The 19,689-nt window shown below is 43.2% G+C and overlaps 1 protein-coding gene across 5 annotated transcripts in view; it reads left to right on the forward strand.

The window, feature by feature from the left end:
• Positions 1–19,689, forward strand: part of LOC138285015 (protein Aster-B) — a 405,970-nt gene that overhangs the window by 323,069 nt on the left and 63,212 nt on the right. For all 5 annotated transcript variants that reach the window (XM_069224429.1, XM_069224431.1, XM_069224428.1 and 2 more), the window contains one exon: positions 11,357–11,499. In XM_069224429.1, coding sequence (XP_069080530.1) covers positions 11,357–11,499 — 143 coding nt within the window. The remainder of the gene's footprint in view (positions 1–11,356; positions 11,500–19,689) is intronic.

The raw sequence follows: 19,689 nt of genomic DNA on the forward strand, positions 1-19,689 counted from the left end.
CTATGGATGCAGCAGATACAGCTGCAAGAACTATAAATACTGCTGTAACGATAAGGAGGCACGCATGGCTGCGCACATCCGGCTTCAAACCTGAGATACAACAGGCAGTGCTCAATATGCCGTTCAATGAACAACAATTGTTTGGACCAGAAGTGCACTGCAGTTGAAAAATTAAGAAAGACACTGACACAGCTAAAGCCATGGGCGCACTCTATTCCCCGCAGGGCAGAGGCACATTTGGCACATTTCGCAAAACTACTTTCAGAGGAGGGTTTCGAGGTCAAGCCACACAAGCCAGCACCTCACAAACAACACCGTCTACCTACCAGGGACAGTATCAAAGGGGAGGCTTTCGGGGCCAATACAGAGGCGGCCAATTCCCAAGAAACCGGGGAAAATTTCAAGGGCCCAAAACCCCTCAAAACAAGCAGTGACTCACAAGTCACTCAACCCCTTCACACAACACCAGTGGGGGGAAGACTAAGCCAGTTCTACAAATCTTGGGAGGAGATAACAACAGACACTTGGGTCTTAGCAATTATCCAACATGGTTATTGCATAGAATTTCTCCAACTCCCTCCAAACGTCCCACCGAAAACACAAAATATGTCAAAACAGCATTTAGACCTTCTACAACTAGAAGTTCAAGCATTACTGCAAAAAGACGCAATAGAATTAGTACCAGGTCCACAAAAGAACACAGGAGTTTACTCACTGTACTTTCTAATACCAAAAAAGGACAAAACTCTGAGACCAATATTAGATCTCAGAACATTAAACACCTTCATCAAATCAGAACACTTTCACATGGTCACGTTACAAGACGTAATACCACTACTGAAACAGCAGGACTACATGACAACCTTAGATCTAAAAGACGCGTATTTCCATATACCGATACATCCCTCGCACAGGAAATACCTACGGTTCGTATTCAAAGGAATACACTACCAATTCAAAGTGTTGCCATTCAGAATAACGACCGCGCCAAGAGTCTTTACGAAATGTCTAGCAGTAGTAGCTGCACATATCAGGAGGCAGCAAATACACATGTTCCCGTACCTAGACGATTGGTTAATAAAAACCAACTCGCTAACAAAGTGTTCACACCACACAGATTATGTTATACAAACCCTTTGCAAACTGGGTTTCTCCATCAACTATGCAAAGTCACACATTCTACCGTGTCAAACACAGCAATACTTAGGAGCGACAATCAACACAACAAAGGGGATAGCCACTCCAAGTCCACAAAGGGTTCACAATTTTCACAAGGTGATACAAGCTATGTATCCAACACAAAAAGTACATGCAAAGATGGTATTAAAACTCCTAGGCATGATGTCCTCATGCATAGCCATTGTCCCAAACGCAAGATTGCACATGAGGCCCTTACAACAGTGCCTAGCATCACTATGGTCACACGCACAGGGTCAACTTCTAGATCTGGTGTTGATAGACCACCAAACATATATCTCGCTTCTATGGTGGAACAGTACAAATTTAAACAAAGGGCGGCCTTTCCAAGACCCAGTGCCACAATACGTGATAATAACAGACGCTTCCATGACAGGGTGGGGGGCACACCTCAATCAACGAAGCATACAAGGTCAATGGGACGTACATCAAAGAAATTTTCATATAAATCACCTCGAATTGTTAGCAGTATTTCTAGCGTTGAAAGCATTCCAACCCATAATAACCCACAAATACATTCTTGTCAAAACAGACAACATGACAACAATGTATTATTTAAACAAACAGTGGGGGACACACTCAACACAGTTGTGTCTCCTAACACAAAAAATATGGCATTGGGCAATTCACAACCACATTCGCCTAATAGCACAGTTTATTCCAGGGATCCAGAACCAGCTAGTAGACAGTCTCTCTCGGGATCACCAACAGGTCCACGAATGGGAGATTCACCCCCAAATCCTGAACACTTACTTCCGAATTTGGGGAACACCTCAAATAGATCTATTTGCAACAAAAGAAAACGCAAAATGCCAAAACTTCGCATCCAGGTACCCACACCGGCAATCTCAAGGCAATGCTCTATGGATGAATTGGTCAGGGATATTTGCATACGCTTTTCCCCCTCTCCCTCTCCTTCCCTATCTAGTAAACAGATTGAGTCAAAACAAACTCAAACTCATTCTAATAGCACCAACATGGGCAAGACAACCTTGGTATACAACACTACTAGACCTGTCAGTAGTACCTCATGTCAAACTACCCAACAGGCCAGATCTGTTAACACAACACAAGCAACAAATCAGGCATCCAAACCCAGCATCGCTGAATCTAGCAATTTGGCTCCTGAAATCCTAGAAATTGGACACTTAAACCTCACACAAGAATGTATGGAGGTCATAAAACAGGCTAGAAGACCATCCACTAGACACTGCTATGCAAGTAAATGGAAAAGATTTGTTTGCTACTGCCATAATAATCAAGTTCAACCATTGAATGCATCTCCAAAAGATGTAGTAGGGTGTTCGATGGCATATGTTGCTGCAGATACACATGTTTGGCACAGTCCGCTGCCTGGTGTTAGGCTCGGAGTATTACAAGTTGTTTTTCTTCGAAGAAGTCTTTTTGGTCACGGGACCGAAGGACTCCTCCCTCCTCGGCTCCATTGCGCATGGGCGTCGACTCCATCTTAGATTGTTTTTTTCCGCTGTCGGGTTCGGACGTATTCCTTTTCGCTCCGTGTTTCGGTTCGGAAAGTTAGTCAGAATCTCGGAAGAAAGCGTCGGTATTGTTCCGTTCGGTATCGGGATAGTTAGGTACATCGACACCGATCATCGGAAGACTTTGGGGTAGTTTCGATCCCCCATCGGGGCCTGGTCGGCCCGACCGCGTGCGACATCGAAGCCAATGGAACGGACCCCGTTTCGTTTCTGCCCAAAATGTCACAGTAAGTATCCTTATACAGATCAGCACTTGGTCTGTAACTTGTGCTTGTCCCCCGAGCACAAGGAGGATACCTGTGAAGCCTGTCGAGCCTTCCGGTCCAGAAAAACACTCCGGGACCGAAGAGCCAGGCGTCAACAAATGGCGTCCACGTCGACAAAACAACGTTTCGACGAGGAAGAGGAAACATTCTCGGTTCCGGAATCAGAATCCGGAGACTCCGACGTCGAACAACAGCAACAAACTGTGAGTAAGACGTCGAAAAGTAAATCCATCGACAAACCGAAAGCCCAGGGGACGCCACTGCCAACAGGCCATGGCTCGACCCATAAAACAGGCGACCCGTCGAAGGCGCCGAAAAAGGGCACGCCCATAGCGAAGACACCCGACTCCGGTCGAGGGACCGCCATGGAGCAACCTCGGAGCCGAGAAAGCGGCTCCGAGAGACAAAAACAAGATACCGGCACCGAAAAACATCGGCACCGAGAATCCATGCCGAAAGGAACAAAAATTCTGTCGGTGCCGAAACCGAAAAAAGATTCTCTCTCGGCGCCGAAAAATACCACACCTTCATCCTACTCAGAGGAACAAGGAATAAGTGGCCAAATGCACAGATTTGGACAAGAGCTCCAAAGTGTAGAATCGGACTACACACAAAAGAGACTGTACATCCAGCAAGACACAGGGAAGATATCAACCCTTCCCCCAATCATGAGGAAAAGAAGGATCGGACTTCCAAAGGATGTTGCACAACCACAAGCCAAAGTGGTTAAAAAAGTCATGCCTCCGCCCTCTCCACCACAGGCATCGCCGGCACAAACACCGCCACAAATGCACTCGCCAGCGCAAACTACCATAAGTCATGACGATCAGGATCAAGACGCTTGGGACCTGTATGACACCCCAGTGCCGGACAATGATCCCGAGTCATACCCCACAAAGCCGTCACCGCCAGAGGACAGTACCTCATACTCGCAACTGGTGGCTAGGGCAGCAGAATTCCACAATGTCCAACTGCATTCCGATCCTATAGAGGATGATTTTTTATATAACACCCTCTCGGCTACACACAGCCAATATCAATGTCTCCCAATGCTACCAGGGATGTTACGGCACGCAAAACAAATTTTTGAAGAGCCCGTAAAATCAAGAGCCATCACCCCAAGGGTGGATAAGAAATACAAACCACCACCCACAGACCCAGTGTTTATTACTTCGCAGTTACCACCTGACTCCGTGGTAGTAGGGGCAGCTCGCAAGAGAGCAAATTCACATACATCTGGCGACGCCCCACCTCCGGACAAAGAAAGCCGAAAATTTGATGCGGCAGGAAAAAGAGTAGCATCACAGGCAGCCAACCAGTGGCGCATCGCAAATTCACAAGCGCTGCTGGCCAGATATGACCGCGCACACTGGGACGAGATGCAACTTCTCGTAGACCATCTTCCCCAGGAATACCAAAAAAGGGCGCAGCAAATAGTTGAAGAGGGACAAACGATCTCAAACAATCAAATCCGCTCTTCACTAGACGCAGCCGATACTGCAGCAAGAACAGTCAACACTGCTGTCACCATAAGGAGACACGCTTGGCTACGCACTTCAGGCTTCAAACCTGAAATCCAGCAGGCTGTCCTTAATATGCCCTTCAACGAGAAACAACTTTTTGGCTCTGAAGTGGATACAGCCATTGAAAAACTTAAAAAGGACACAGACACGGCCAAGGCCATGGGCGCACTCTACTCCCCGCAGAGCAGAGGCTCTTTCAGAAAAACTCCATTTAGAGGGGGGTTTCGTGGCCAACCCACAGACACCACCAGCCAACAAACAAGAACCACACCATATCAGGGTTCCTTCCAAAGGGGAGGTTTCAGGGGATATCGGGGGGGTCAATTCCCAAGGAGTAGGGGAAGATTCCAGACTCCAAAAACACCTCCACCTAAACAGTGACTTTCAAGTCACACAACCCCTTCACTCAACACCAGTGGGGGGAAGACTAAGCCAATTCTACCAATCTTGGCAACAGATTACAACAGACAATTGGGTATTAGCAATAATCCAACATGGCTATTGCATAGAATTCCACAACTTCCCACCAAACATCCCCCCCAAAACACGCAAAATGTCACCACAACATTTAGAACTTTTAGGACTAGAAGTTCAAGCACTACTGCAAAAGGATGCAATAGAGTTAGTACCAGTACAACAAAAAAACACAGGAGTTTACTCCCTGTACTTTCTAATTCCAAAAAAAGACAAAACATTAAGACCAATATTAGATCTCAGGACACTAAATACCTACATCATATCGGACCATTTTCACATGGTCACACTACAAGACATCATTCCACTGCTCAAACAGCAAGATTACATGACCACATTAGACCTAAAGGATGCGTACTTTCATATACCAATACACCCTTCTCACAGAAAGTACCTACGGTTCGTATTCAAAGGAATACATTACCAATTCAAGGTGTTGCCATTCGGAATAACAACTGCACCAAGAGTGTTCACAAAATGTCTAGCAGTAGTAGCAGCACACATCAGGAGACAACAGATACATGTGTTCCCTTACCTAGACGATTGGCTAATCAAGACCAACACAGTAAAAAAATGCGCAAACGACACCACATTTGTCATACAAACCCTTCACAAACTGGGGTTTTCCATCAACTATACAAAATCACACCTAGAACCGTGTCAAACACAACAATATCTAGGAGCAACCATCAACACATCAAAAGGAATTGCCACTCCAAGTCCACAAAGAGTGCAGGCATTCCACAAGGTAATAAGTGCTATGTTTCCAAACCAAAAGATACAAGCAAAATTTGTGCTAAAACTTCTAGGCATGATGTCATCATGCATAGCCATTGTCCCAAACGCAAGACTACACATGCGACCCTTACAACAGTGTCTAGCATCACAATGGTCACAGGCACAGGGTCAACTTCAAAATCTGGTGTTGGTAGACCGCCAAACATACCTCTCGCTTCTATGGTGGAACAGCAAAAATTTAAACAAAGGGCGGACATTTCAGGACCCAGTGCCTCAATACGTTATAACAACAGATGCTTCCATGACAGGGTGGGGAGCACACCTCAATCACCACAGCATTCAAGGACAATGGGATATACACGAAACAAAATTTCATATCAATTACCTAGAACTGTTAGCAGTATTTCTAGCGTTAAAAGCCTTCCAACCCGTAATAACACACAAATACATTCTTGTCAAAACAGACAACATGACAACAATGTATTATTTAAACAAACAAGGAGGAACACACTCAACACAATTGTGCCTCCTAACACAAAAATTTTGGCAGTGGGCGATTCACAACAACATTCGCCTAATAGCACAATTTATTCCAGGAATACAAAACCAACTAGCAGACAACCTTTCGCGAGACCACCAACAAGTCCACGAATGGGAAATTCACCCCCAAGTTCTGAACAAGTACTTTCAAATTTGGGGAACACCCCAGATAGATTTGTTCGCAAACAAAAGAAAACTCAAAATGCCAAAACTTCGCATCCAGGTACCCACACCGCGAATCACAAGGCAATGCTCTATGGATGAGTTGGTCAGGGATATTTGCGTACGCTTTTCCCCCTCTCCCTCTCCTTCCATATCTAGTAAACAAGTTGAGTCAAAACCAACTCAAACTCATACTGATAGCACCCACATGGGCAAGACAACCTTGGTATACAACTCTACTAGACCTTTCACTAGTACCGCATGTCAAACTACCCAACAGGCCAGATCTGTTAACACAACACAAACAACAGATCAGGCATCCAAACCCAGCATCATTGAATCTGGCAATTTGGCTCCTGAAATCCTAGAATTCGGACACTTAGACCTCACACAAGAATGCATGGAGGTCATAAAACAAGCTAGAAAACCTTCCACTAGACACTGCTATGCATCTAAGTGGAAAAGATTTGTTTACTACTGCCATGCCAATCAAATACAACCATTACATGCCTCTACTAAAGACATAGTAGGATACTTACTACATTTGCAAAAAGCAAATCTCGCTTTTTCATCTATAAAAATACACCTCGCAGCAATATCTGCTTACCTACAAACTACTCATTCATCGTCTCTATTTAGAATACCAGTTATTAAAGCATTCATGGAAGGGCTAAAAAGAATTATACCACCAAGAACACCACCAGTTCCTTCATGGAATCTTAACATCGTCTTAACAAGACTCATGGGTCCACCTTTCGAACCCATGCATTCCTGTGAAATGCAATATCTAACCTGGAAGGTCGCATTTCTCATTGCAATCACATCCCTCAGAAGAGTAAGTGAAATACAGGCATTTACCATACAAGAACCATTTATTCAAATACACAACAATAAAATAGTTCTAAGAACAAATCCAAAATTTCTGCCAAAAGTAATCTCACCATTCCATTTAAATCAAACAGTAGAATTGCCAGTGTTCTTCCCACAACCAAATTCTGTGGCTGAAAGGGCACTACATACATTAGACATCAAAAGAGCACTAATGTATTACATTGACAGAACAAAGCTAATCAGGAAAACAAAACAACTGTTCATAGCTTTTCAAAAACCACACATAGGAAATTCAATCTCTAAACAAGGCATTGCTAGATGGATAGTCAGATGCATTCAAACATGCTATCTTAAAGCCAAAAGAGAATTGCCTATTACACCAAAGGCACACTCAACCAGAAAGAAAGGTGCTACAATGGCCTTTCTAGGAAACATTCCTATGAGCGAAATATGTAAGGCTGCAACCTGGTCTACGCCTCATACGTTTACTAAACACTACTGTGTAGACGTACTAAATGCACAACAAGCTACAGTGGGCCAAGCTGTACTAAGAACATTATTCCAAACTACTTCAACTCCTACAGGCTAAACCACCGCTTTTAGGGGAGGTAACTGCTTTATAGTCTATGCCAAACATGTGTATCTGCAGCAACATATGCCATCGAACTGAAAATGTCACTTACCCAGTGTACATCTGTTCGTGGCATTAGTCGCTGCAGATTCACATGTACCCTCCCACCTCCCCGGGAAGCCTGTAGCCGTTTAGAAGTAGATCATAAATCTTAAACATCTGAACATTTGTAAATAATTATTAGAAACTCTTAACGTACATACATATTCACTCCATTGCATGGGCACTATTTATACCAAACAACTCCATCCTCACCCTCTGCGGGGAAAACAATCTAAGATGGAGTCGACGCCCATGCGCAATGGAGCCGAGGAGGGAGGAGTCCTTCGGTCCCGTGACCAAAAAGACTTCTTCGAAGAAAAACAACTTGTAATACTCCGAGCCCAACACCAGGCAGCGGACTGTGCCAAACATGTGAATCTGCAGCGACTAATGCCACGAACAGATGTACACTGGGTAAGTGACATTTTCAATTTACTACATTTGCAAAAGTCAAATCTAGCTTTCTCTTCCATAAAGATACATCTCGCAGCAATATCTGCATACCTGCAAATTACTCATTCAACTTCCCTATTTAAAATACCTGTCATAAAAGCGTTTATGGAAGGACTAAAGAGTATTATACCACCAAGGACACCACCTGTTCCTTCATGGAACCTCAATATTGTCTTAACAAGACTCATGGGCCCACCTTTCGAACCCATGCATTCTTGCGAAATGCAATATTTAACGTGGAAAGTTGCATTTCTCGTTGCCATTACATCTCTAAGAAGAGTAAGTGAAATTCAGGCGTTTACTATACAAGAACCATTTATTCAAATACACAAGAATAAGGTAGTTCTAAGAACCAACCCAAAATTCTTACCAAAGGTTATCTCACCGTTCCACTTAAATCAAACAGTAGAATTACCAGTGTTCTTCCCACAGCCAGACTCAATAGCTGAAAGAGCACTACATACATTAGACATCAAAAGAGCACTAATGTACTACATTGACAGAACAAAACTAATTAGGAAAACAAAACAACTATTTATTGCATTTCAAAAACCTCATACAGGAAATCCAATATCAAAACAAGGTATAGCCAGATGGATAGTTAGGTGCATCCAAACCTGCTATCTTAAAGCAAAAAGAGAGCTGCCTATTACACCAAAGGCACACTCAACCAGAAAGAAAGGCGCTACCATGGCCTTTCTAGGAAATATTCCAATGAACGAAATATGTAAGGCAGCTACATGGTCTACGCCTCACACATTTACTAAGCACTACTGTGTAGACGTGTTATCTGCACAACAAGCCACAGTAGGTCAAGCTGTACTAAGAACTTTATTTCAAACTACTTCCACTCCTACAGGCTAAACCATCGGTTTTGGGGAGATAACTGCTTACTAGTCTATGCACAGCATGTGTATCTGCAGCTACACATGCCACCGAACGGAAAATGTCACTTACCCAGTGTACATCTGTTCGTGGCATTAGTCGCTGCAGATTCACATGCGCCCACCCGCCTCCCCAGGAGCCTGTAGCCGTTTGGAAGTAATCTTCAACATTTGTACATTTGTAAATATATTACTTTAACATTCGTTTTGTACATACTTATTCATTCCATTGCATGGGCACTATTACTAACATACACAACTCCTACCTCACCCTCTGGGGGGAAAACAATCTAACATGGAGTCGACGCCCATGCGCAATGGAACCAAAGTAGGAGGAGTCCCTCGGTCTCGTGACTCGAAAAGACTTCTTCGAAGAAAAACAACTTGTAACACTCCGACCCAACACCAGACGGCGGACTATGCACAGCATGTGAATCTGCAGCGACTAATGCCACGAACAGATGTACACTGGGTAAGTGACATTTTCCTACTTTTTGACAGTGATTGCATGATTATTTGGTCTACTTTTTAGTGGTGTGCTATATTTGGCAGATTATGAAATTAAGAAAGACCGCTGTGGCAGATAGGAGGTAGAGAGGCTCCATCTGCTGATTACAGATATTGATATATTGATGAGGGGATGTGAGATTTTTATTGTTCACAATTGATGTGTAAATGTTTGAAAATGACAGGTTTAGTTTATAGATACTCCAAGGTTGTTTCTTCTTAACTATGTTATTCTTTTTGATGTTCCTTTTCCAATGAGGATATTTTATTCTATGTGTATGTACTTATTCCTTTATGCGGCAGACGTGCTTCGACTAAAGATTCTTTTGTCTTTGATTTTGAATTTGACTTTATTCTGTGCAGCATATGCAATGTTTATGTCAGATCATCTCTGATGTACTTATATTCTTTATTCCTTATGTTGCCAATTGATGGCATCGAAATACTTCTTGGTAGCATGAAGAAGTAGGTTGTTTACATTACTGTCTGACACAACGTGTAGAATATTTTGAGTCAGATGATTCATTTATGTCAGCAGAAATTCCACAAAACATATCACCTTAGTGTGTTTTTTCCATTTGAAAAAAAAATAAAAAAAAAAAAATAATGGTGTTTCTAGTTCCTTTTCGTATCCTCGCTGTTACTCAACCTTTGTGTAGGTCTCCCAGAGTCAACAGTTTGATGTCATTGAGCCAGCGGGGTGCAGAGCATCACGGAAATCTGCAACATGAGACCTGAAAAAGTACAGCACCTGCAAATGGTTTGATGAGTAATCAGAATATGAGCCCCCCTGCATCAGGGTGCTCAGCATATGGGAAATGTGAGGAAAGCAATGCACTATTGTGTGCTATGAGATGTATGCATCAAGCTATCTTGCATGGAGCTAATGTGTATAGTAGCACCATCATTCCTCCAGGATCCGACTTGATACAAAAGGTGTCTTTATTTATGTAACTACAGGTTCCTACAGCACACTCACCCCTGTGGTGTCGGTGTGCTCTGTGCATAAAACAAGAGGAGACATGCTTTAGCTTACATCAAACTGGATGGAAGAAAAACTATTTAGTTATGTTTCAGAGACATTCAAAATGAACAAGAAAGGACTAATCAAGGGAAATGTAGAAACCAAGAATAGGATGATAGTTTGAGGAGAATAGAAAAAGGTGTACAGCATCAGTAAAAAAGAAGTGGGCAATTTGGATTATTGGAAGTAGAAAAAATGGAGAGGAAACAATTTGGAAGCAGAGGCAACTTAGAAGAATAAAAAGTTCAGAGGAAATTCTGTCCTCCTGTAGCAAAAGAAGATAATGCTTTTGATGGCTTTCAAAGACAACTTTTCGTTTTTTTAAAATGAAAAGTGAATAGAGATTCAGATGGTCAAAGTTTCACTGTGAGCAAGTTCCAAATTAAAGCTGCAGCTCCTGAACAGTATTTTTGACTGTCCAATGACTCTTGTTATAAGCCCTGTTTTGGTATATTATATGAAGCTTCTACTTGCGTGTGTTGTAGGAGGAGAAAATTATTATTTAGTGTTCAGCTATGCTACTTGTATGCTATGAGATAACACAAGTGTATGTTAATGTTCTAAAGTGGTGTGTTTTCTTTTCAGACTCTCTACAAGGCCAGTCAGGAGAGTGAGTGCTATGTGATAGATGCAGAAGTTCTTACCCATGATGTCCCATACCATGATTACTTTTACACCATTAACCGCTACACACTTACAAGGGTCACCAGGAATAAAAGCCGGTTCAGGTGAAAGAATTTCAATTTTCTATTTCCATATATGAGCAAATTTAATTCACAATCCTAACTGTTACCTTGCTTCTTCAGCCTGGTTCCAGCAAACATTTTTTCATACTGCATATGTTTGGGCAGATGCCATTGAGTTTTGTTTCAAATTAATTTGTGTGGCTCTGACTCCCAAACTCTGTAGTTTCTAATGTATTTGTTAGAGGTCGGACCTAAATTGAAATATGCACAAAGGTATTTGAGTACATCCAGTGATGACCCAAAGAGAGCATGTTTTTCCTTTGTGGTTAATAATTTGGACTTAATTTAGAAGTGAGTGGCAATATAGAAACATTGATTTCTGGACGATACAGGAAATTTGCAATGAGTGCAGCTACTGCTGCCATGTTGTTGTATGTCAGCGGTAATTTTGCCAGCAATACACCAGTGAATTGAAGTTTATTAGAATCTACCAGAAACTTCAGATTTTATAATACTAATAATCTTTAAGCAATTCCTTTTGTTTGGATAACAAGGATAAATTATACACAAACACTGAGTGTGACTCTGATTTGCCTAATTCACCTCTTAGTTTTTACCCTTTCACTGCTAGGCCTTTTCCCCCTGTGCTAAGCCTATTTTATGGCTATTTGCAGTAGCTTGCGCTTAGGCCCCCATAACTTCTTGTCCACTTAAGGTATCCATGCCAACTTTGTGTCCTTTTATTTCAACATCCTGGGGATTGTAAAGGTACGCAGGGTTTGTTGATTCCCCTGGAGTGGACCAAGAAATTAGCCTACATGCAGCTACATTATCGTATTTTTGGGAAAATGGAAAAAAAGTGCTGCATAAGTAAGGGTCTGTTTTTTCCTTGCAAATGGCATCAATGAAGGATTTGTGGTGCTAAACTCACTATCTTGCCAGGTTTCAGGAACAGGCAGACTTGAATTAGAAAACCACATGTTCGGTGGCATGTGTAGCTGCAGATACACATGCTGTGCATAGTCCGCCGTCTGGTGTTGGGTCGGAGTGTTACAAGTTGTTTTTCTTCGAAGAAGTCTTTTCGAGTCACGAGACCGAGGGACTTCTCCCACTTTGGTTCCATTGCGCATGGGCGTCGACTCCATCTTAGATTGTTTTTTTTCCGCCATCGGGTTCGGACGTGTTCCTTTTCGCTCTGTGTTTTGGGTCGGAAAGTTAGTCAGAATCAACGGAAAATTCGTCGGTATTGTTTCGTTCGGTATCGGGATAGTTAGGGCAAATCGACACCGAGCCTTAAAGAGCTCCAGTAGCCCTTCGGGGTATTTTCGATCCCCCGTCGGGGCCTGGTCGGCCCAACCGCGTGCAACATCGAGACTGATGGAACGGACCCCGTTCCAATTCTGTCCTAAATGCCACAGTAAATATCCTTATACAGACCAACACTTGGTCTGTAACTTGTGCCTGTCCCCCGAGCACAAGGAAGAGTCGTGTGAGGCCTGTCGCGCGTTTCGGTCGAGAAAAACGCTCAGGGACCGAAGAGCCAGGAGGTTGCAGATGGCTTCCACGCCGACAGGACAACAAGGGTTCGAGGAGGAGGAAGAAGAAGAAACTTTCTCCATCCGTGATTCGGATTCCGAAGAATTCGACGTCGACGAGCAACCAACCGTGAGTAAGACGTCGAAAGAAAGATCACACGACAAAACAGACAAAGCCCAGGGGACGCCACTGCCAACAGGCCATGGCATAACCCATAAAGTAGGTGACCGTCTATCGGCACCGAAAAAGGGCGAGCTGGTGCCAAAGTCGTCCGACTCAGGTCGAGACACAGGCACGCAACACTCTCGGGACCGAGAGAGTGGTGCAGAAAAGGCTCGACACCGAGACAGCGGCACCGAAGCTGCTCGGCACAGAGACAGCGGCACCGAAGCTGCTCGGCACAGAGACAGTGGCACCGAAGCTTCTCGGCACAGAGATAGCGGCACCGAAGATGGTCGGCACCGAGAGGCCAAGACACCGAAAAAGAGTAAAGATCTCGTCGGAGCCGAAAACAACTAAAGACCCGGTTTCGGTGCCAAAACACCCAGCAACCGAACCAAAAACCAGTTCCTACTCAGAGGAACAATCACTGTCCTCCCAACTAAAAAGACACAGATTTGAGGAGGAATTACAAACTACAGAGATAGATCACACGCAAAAGCGGATCTTTATCCAAAGGGGTACAGGGAAAATCAGCACTCTTCCCCCAATCAGAAGGAATCATGGGACCTCTATGACGCTCCAGTATCGGACAATAGTCCAGAGTCGTACCCAACTAAACCCTTACCACCTGAGTACAGTACATCATGTGCACAGGTGGTATCTAGGGCAGCCGAATTTCATAATGTATCTCTACATTCGGAGCCTATTGAGGATGACTTCCTCTTTAACACCCTGTCCTTCACCCACAGCCATTATCAAAGCCTTCCCATGCTCCCGGGAATGCTAAGGCACGCTAAACAGATTTTCAAGGAGCCTGTTAAAAGCAGAGCAATCACTCCAAGGGTGGAGAAAAAATACAAGGCACCACCCACAGACCCTGCTTTTATTACCTCACAACTGACACCAGATTTGGTAGTCGTGGGAGCAGCTTGTAAAAGAGCCAACTCGCATACATCAGGCGACGCACCACCTCTGGACAAGGAGAGCCGCAAGTTTGATGCAGCTGGGAAAAGGGTTGCAGCACAGGCTGCAAATCAGTGGCGCATCGCCAACTCGCCAGCACTCCTAGCGCGATACGACAGGGCCCATTGGGACTAGATGCAGCATCTCATCGAGCACCTCCCCAAAGAATTCCAGAAACGAGCGAAACAAGTGGTTGAAGAGGGGCAAAATATCCCCAACAACCAAATAGGTTCTTCTATGGATGCAGCAGATACAGCTGCAAGAACAATAAATACTGCTGTGACAATAAGGAGGCACGCATGGCTGCGCACATCTGGCTTCAAACCTGAGATACAACAGGCAGTACTCAATATGCCGTTCAATGAACAGCAATTGTTTGGCCCAGAAGTGGACACTGCATTTGAAAAATTAAAGAAAGACACTGACACAGCCAAAGCCATGGGCGCACTCTATTCCCCGCAGGGCAGAGGCACATTTCGCACATTTCGCAAAACAACTTTCAGAGGAGGGTTTTGAGGTCAAGCCACAGAAGCCAGCACCTCACAAACAAGACCACCTACCTACCAGGGACAATATCAAAGGGGTAGCTTTTGAGGCCAATACAGAGGGGGCCAGTTCCCAAGAAACCGGGGAAAATTTCAAGGTCCCAAAACCCCTCAAAATAAACAGTGACTCACAGGTCACACAACACCAGTGGGGGGAAGACTAAGCCAGTTCCACAAAACATGGGAGGAAATAACAACAGACACTTGGGTCTTAGCAATTATCCAACATGGTTATTGCATAGAATTTCTCCAACTCCCTCCAAACGTCCCACCGAAAACACACAATATGTCACAACAGCATATAGACCTTCTAGAACTAGAAGTTCAAGCATTACTGCAAAAAGACGCAATAGAATTAGTACCAAAAACACAAAAGAACACAGGAGTTTACTCACTGTACTTTCTAATACCAAAAAAGGACAAAAGTCTAAGAACAATATTAGATCTCAGAACACTAAACACCTACATCAAATCAGACCACTTTCACATGGTCACGTTACAAGACGTAATACCACTACTGAAACAACAAGACTACATGACAACGTTAGATCTAAAAGACGCGTATTTCCACATACCGATACATCCCTCGCACAGGAAATACCTAAGGTTCGTATTCAAAGGAATACATTACCAATTCAAAGTGTTGCCATTCGGAATAACAACAGCACCAAGAGTCTTTACGAAATGTCTAGCAGTAGTAGCTGCACATATCAGGAGGCAGCAAATACACGTGTTCCCGTACCTAGACGATTGGTTAATCAAGACCAACTCGCTAACAAAGTGTTCACACCACACAGATTTTGTTATACAAACCCTTTACAAACTGGATTTCTCCATCAACTATGCAAAGTCACACCTTTTGCCGTGTCAAACACAGCAATACTTAGGAGCGACAATCAACACAACAAAAGGGATAGCCACTCCAAGTCCACAAAGGGTTCAAAATTTTCACAAGGTGATACAAGCTATGTATCCAACACAAAAGATACACGCAAAGATGGTATTAAAACTCCTAGGCATGATGTCCTCATGCATAGCCATTGTACCAAACGCAAGATTGCACATGCAGCCCTTACAACAGTGCCTAGCATCACAATGGTCACATGCACAGGGTCAACTTCTAGATCTGGTGTTGATAGACCGCCAAACATACATCTCGCTTCTATGGTGGAACAGTACAAATTTAAACAAAGGGCGGCCTTTCCAAGACCCAGTGCCACAATACGTGATGACAACAGATGCTTCCATGACAGGGTGGGGAGCACACCTCAATCAACACAGCATCCAAGGACAATGGGACGTACATCAAAGAAAGTTTCATATAAATCACCTAGAATTGTTAGCAGTATTTCTAGCGATGAAAGCCTTCCAACCAATGATAACCCACAAATACATTCTTGTCAAAACAGACAACATGACGACAATGTATTATTTAAACAAACAGGGGGGAACACACTCGACACAGTTGTGTCTCCTAACACAAAAAATATGGCATTGGGCAATTCACAACCACATTCGCCTAATAGCACAGTTTATTCCAGGGATCCAGAACCAGCTAGCAGACAATCTCTCTCGGGATCACCAACAGGTCCACGAATGGGAAATTCACCCCCAAATCCTAAACACTTACTTCCAAATTTGGGGAACACCTCAAATAGATCTATTTGCAACAAAAGAAAACGCAAAATGCCAAAACTTTGCATCCAGGTACCCACACCGGCAATCTCAAGGCAATGCTCTATGGATGAATTGGTCAGGGATATTTGCATACGCTTTTCCCCCTCTCCCTCTCCTTCCATATCTAGTCAACAGATTGAGTCAAAACAAACTCAAACTCATACTAATAGCACCAACATGGGCAAGACAACCTTGGTATACCACACTACTAGACCTGTCAGTAGTACCTCATGTCAAACTACCCAACAGGCCAGATCTGTTAAGACAACACAAACAACAGATCAGGCATCCAAACCCAGCATCGCTGAATCTAGCAATTTGGCTCCTGAAATCCTAGAATTTGGACACTTAAACCTCACACAAGAGTGTATGGAGGTCATAAAACAAGCTAGAAGACCATCCACTAGACACTGCTATGCAAGTAAATGGAAAAATTTGTTTGTTACTGCCATAATAATCAAGTCCAACCATTGCATGCATCTCCAAAGATGTAGTAGGATATTTACTACATTTACAAAAATCAAATCTAGCTTTCACTTCCATAAAAATACATCTCGCAGCAATATCTGCTTACCTGCAGATTACTCATTCAACTTCCCTATTTAGAATACCTGTCATTAAAGCGTTTATGGAGGGCCTAAAGAGAATTATACCACAAAGGACACCACCTGTTCCTTCATGGAACCTCAACATTGTCTTAACAAGGCTCATGGGTCCACCTTTCGAAATGCAATACTTAACGTGGAAAGTTGCATTTCTCATTGCCATCACATCTCTAAGAAGAGTAAGTGAAATACAGGCGTTTACCATACAAGAACCATTTATTCAAATACACAAAAATAAGGTCATTCTAAGAACAAATCCAAAATTCTTACCAAAGGTTATCTCACCGTTCCACTTAAACCAAACAGTGGAATTACCAGTGTTCTTCCCACAGCCAGATTCAATAGCTGAAAGAGCACTACATACATTAGACATCAAGAGAGCGCTAATGTACTACATTGACAGGACAAAAGAAATTAGGAAGTCAAAACAACTATTTATTGCCTTCCAAAAACCTCATACAGGAAATCCAATTTCAAAACAAGGTATCGCCAGATGGATAGTAAAGTGCATCCAAACCTGCTATCTTAAAGCAAAGAGAGAACTGCCTATTACACCAAAGGCACACTCAACCAGAAAGAAAGGCGCTACTATGGCCTTTCTAGGAAATATTCCAATGACCGAAATATGTAAGGCAGCGACATGGTCTACGCCTCATACATTTACTAAACACTACTGTGTAGATGTGTTATCCGCACAACAGGCCACAGTAGGTCAAGCCGTACTAAGAACTTTATTTCAAACTACTTCCACTCCTACAGGCTGAACCACCGCTTTTGGGGAGATAACTGCTTACTAGTCTATGCACAGCATGTGTATCTGCAGCTACACATGCCACCGAACGGAAAATGTCACTTACCCAGTGTACATCTGTTCGTGGCATTAGTCGCTGCAGATTCACATGCGCCCACTCTCCTCCCCGGCAGCCTGTAGCCGTTTAGAAGTAGATCTTGAACATTTGTACATTTGTAAATATATTACATTAAACCTTCATTTTGTACATACGTATTTATTCCATTGCATGGGCACTATTATTAGCATACACAACTCCTACCTCACCCTCTGCGGGGAAAACAATCTAAGATGGAGTCGACGCCCATGCGCAATGGAACCGAAGTGGGAGGAGTCCCTCGGTCTCGTGACTCGAAAAGACTTCTTCGAAGAAAAACAACTTGTAACACTCCGACCCAACACCAGACGGCGGACTATGCACAGCATGTGAATCTGCAGCGACTAATGCCACGAACAGATGTACACTGGGTAAGTGACATTTTCCTTCTCAACACAGTTTTGACATTTTACTGAGATGTTCATGTTTCCTATTTTTTGTGCATTCAATCTCCATCCAGTTAGTGGTAGAAATGGGTGTGAAACCAATGGTGGATCCAGGAAAGCTATACATTTATGTAAAGTAGACAAAATTCTGAATTCAGCAAGGGGTCATTTGTGCAGATCCTTCCAGGTTTTCCTATAGAAAGAAACAGTTTAAATAATAAAAAAGTGAAATTGAGATTTAAAAAAAACAGTCATTTGTGTCTATGTTTTCATCTGTAACTTCTTCTATCAATGGCAGATATACCATTACATCTGCTGGACCCTTCTGGTTGCAGGAATATATAGGGCTTGTAGGTTTACCAACAACCCCACATACCCAGAGACAATAACTGAGCTACACCTTGTAGTGGTTTTTCATTGTGTACCGGTTATACAGTATTTATTTGGTAAAATGTAAATAGTTATTAAAAATAGGTATCAAGGAAACCTGTGTATTTCCGAAATGGGCACAAGATATGGAGTTTTGAAGCAGTGGTTATTTGCACATTTCTGAATTTGGGGATACCCATACTAGAATGTGAATTAGAGGGCACGCCTTTTGTCATTACAGAGTGTGGATATTTTTAGCCTTGGTTGCTGGGAAAGTTCTTCCCCAGAAACCAAGGCTAAAAATATCCAATGGAAATCTCTCTGGTGCGATCCGGTGCTATGTGCATGGATGGCCGGGAGCCGCCCGAGCACATGAGCTCTGCAGCGTCAGATGGCTCCCTGCTGTTTAACGCATAGACGGGGTTAATAACTCATTTGTTATTGCTTGGAAAATGTAGACACCAAACTAACAACATAATTTGCAAGTGTACTAATAAATCTGGCTAGATATTGACATCTTTATCACAAGTGTAATAGTACTGTTCTTATACTTGCCAAGCACCACCTGTTCAAGCTAGGTCTGGATGCCCCTCTGTCTGGAAACTCTTGGTGGTGTTGACTCTTCATCACAACCTGATTACCCAGCACTGTAGCTAGAATGGATCCCTGAAGTTCCCATGTTTCATTTCTGGAAAAATAGCCTGACAACAGGACAGTGCTCTCTGGTGAGGCATATCCTTTTCAAGCCCTCTGCCCCCAGGCCATCACCATCAATCACTTTTGGCCTGATAATATCAGTGTGTGTGAATCCCCAATATTTGCTTCACTGAGGACTTCAACCCATTTCAAAGTGGGAGAGTTAACATGCTTTTGGTAGGTTTAACATTTCATCACAAGGTAGTCGAAACAAACACAGAATGCTTAAGTGGATCTGAAGGCAATAAACAGTTGCTTATCAGTATTAAAATGAATAGGAAATTGGAGGTATCTACTTGCTGATCCATGGGAGAGAGCTGATTCTGCAGACACTGCCTTGTGCTTGGAGTACTGCAAGGCAGCAAGAGTTCTCCAGCACAGTCTGAGACTCACTTCATCCTCAATA

Source organism: Pleurodeles waltl, chromosome 3_1 (genome assembly GCF_031143425.1).
Source record: "Pleurodeles waltl isolate 20211129_DDA chromosome 3_1, aPleWal1.hap1.20221129, whole genome shotgun sequence".
NCBI classification, from domain to species: domain Eukaryota; kingdom Metazoa; phylum Chordata; class Amphibia; order Caudata; family Salamandridae; genus Pleurodeles; species Pleurodeles waltl.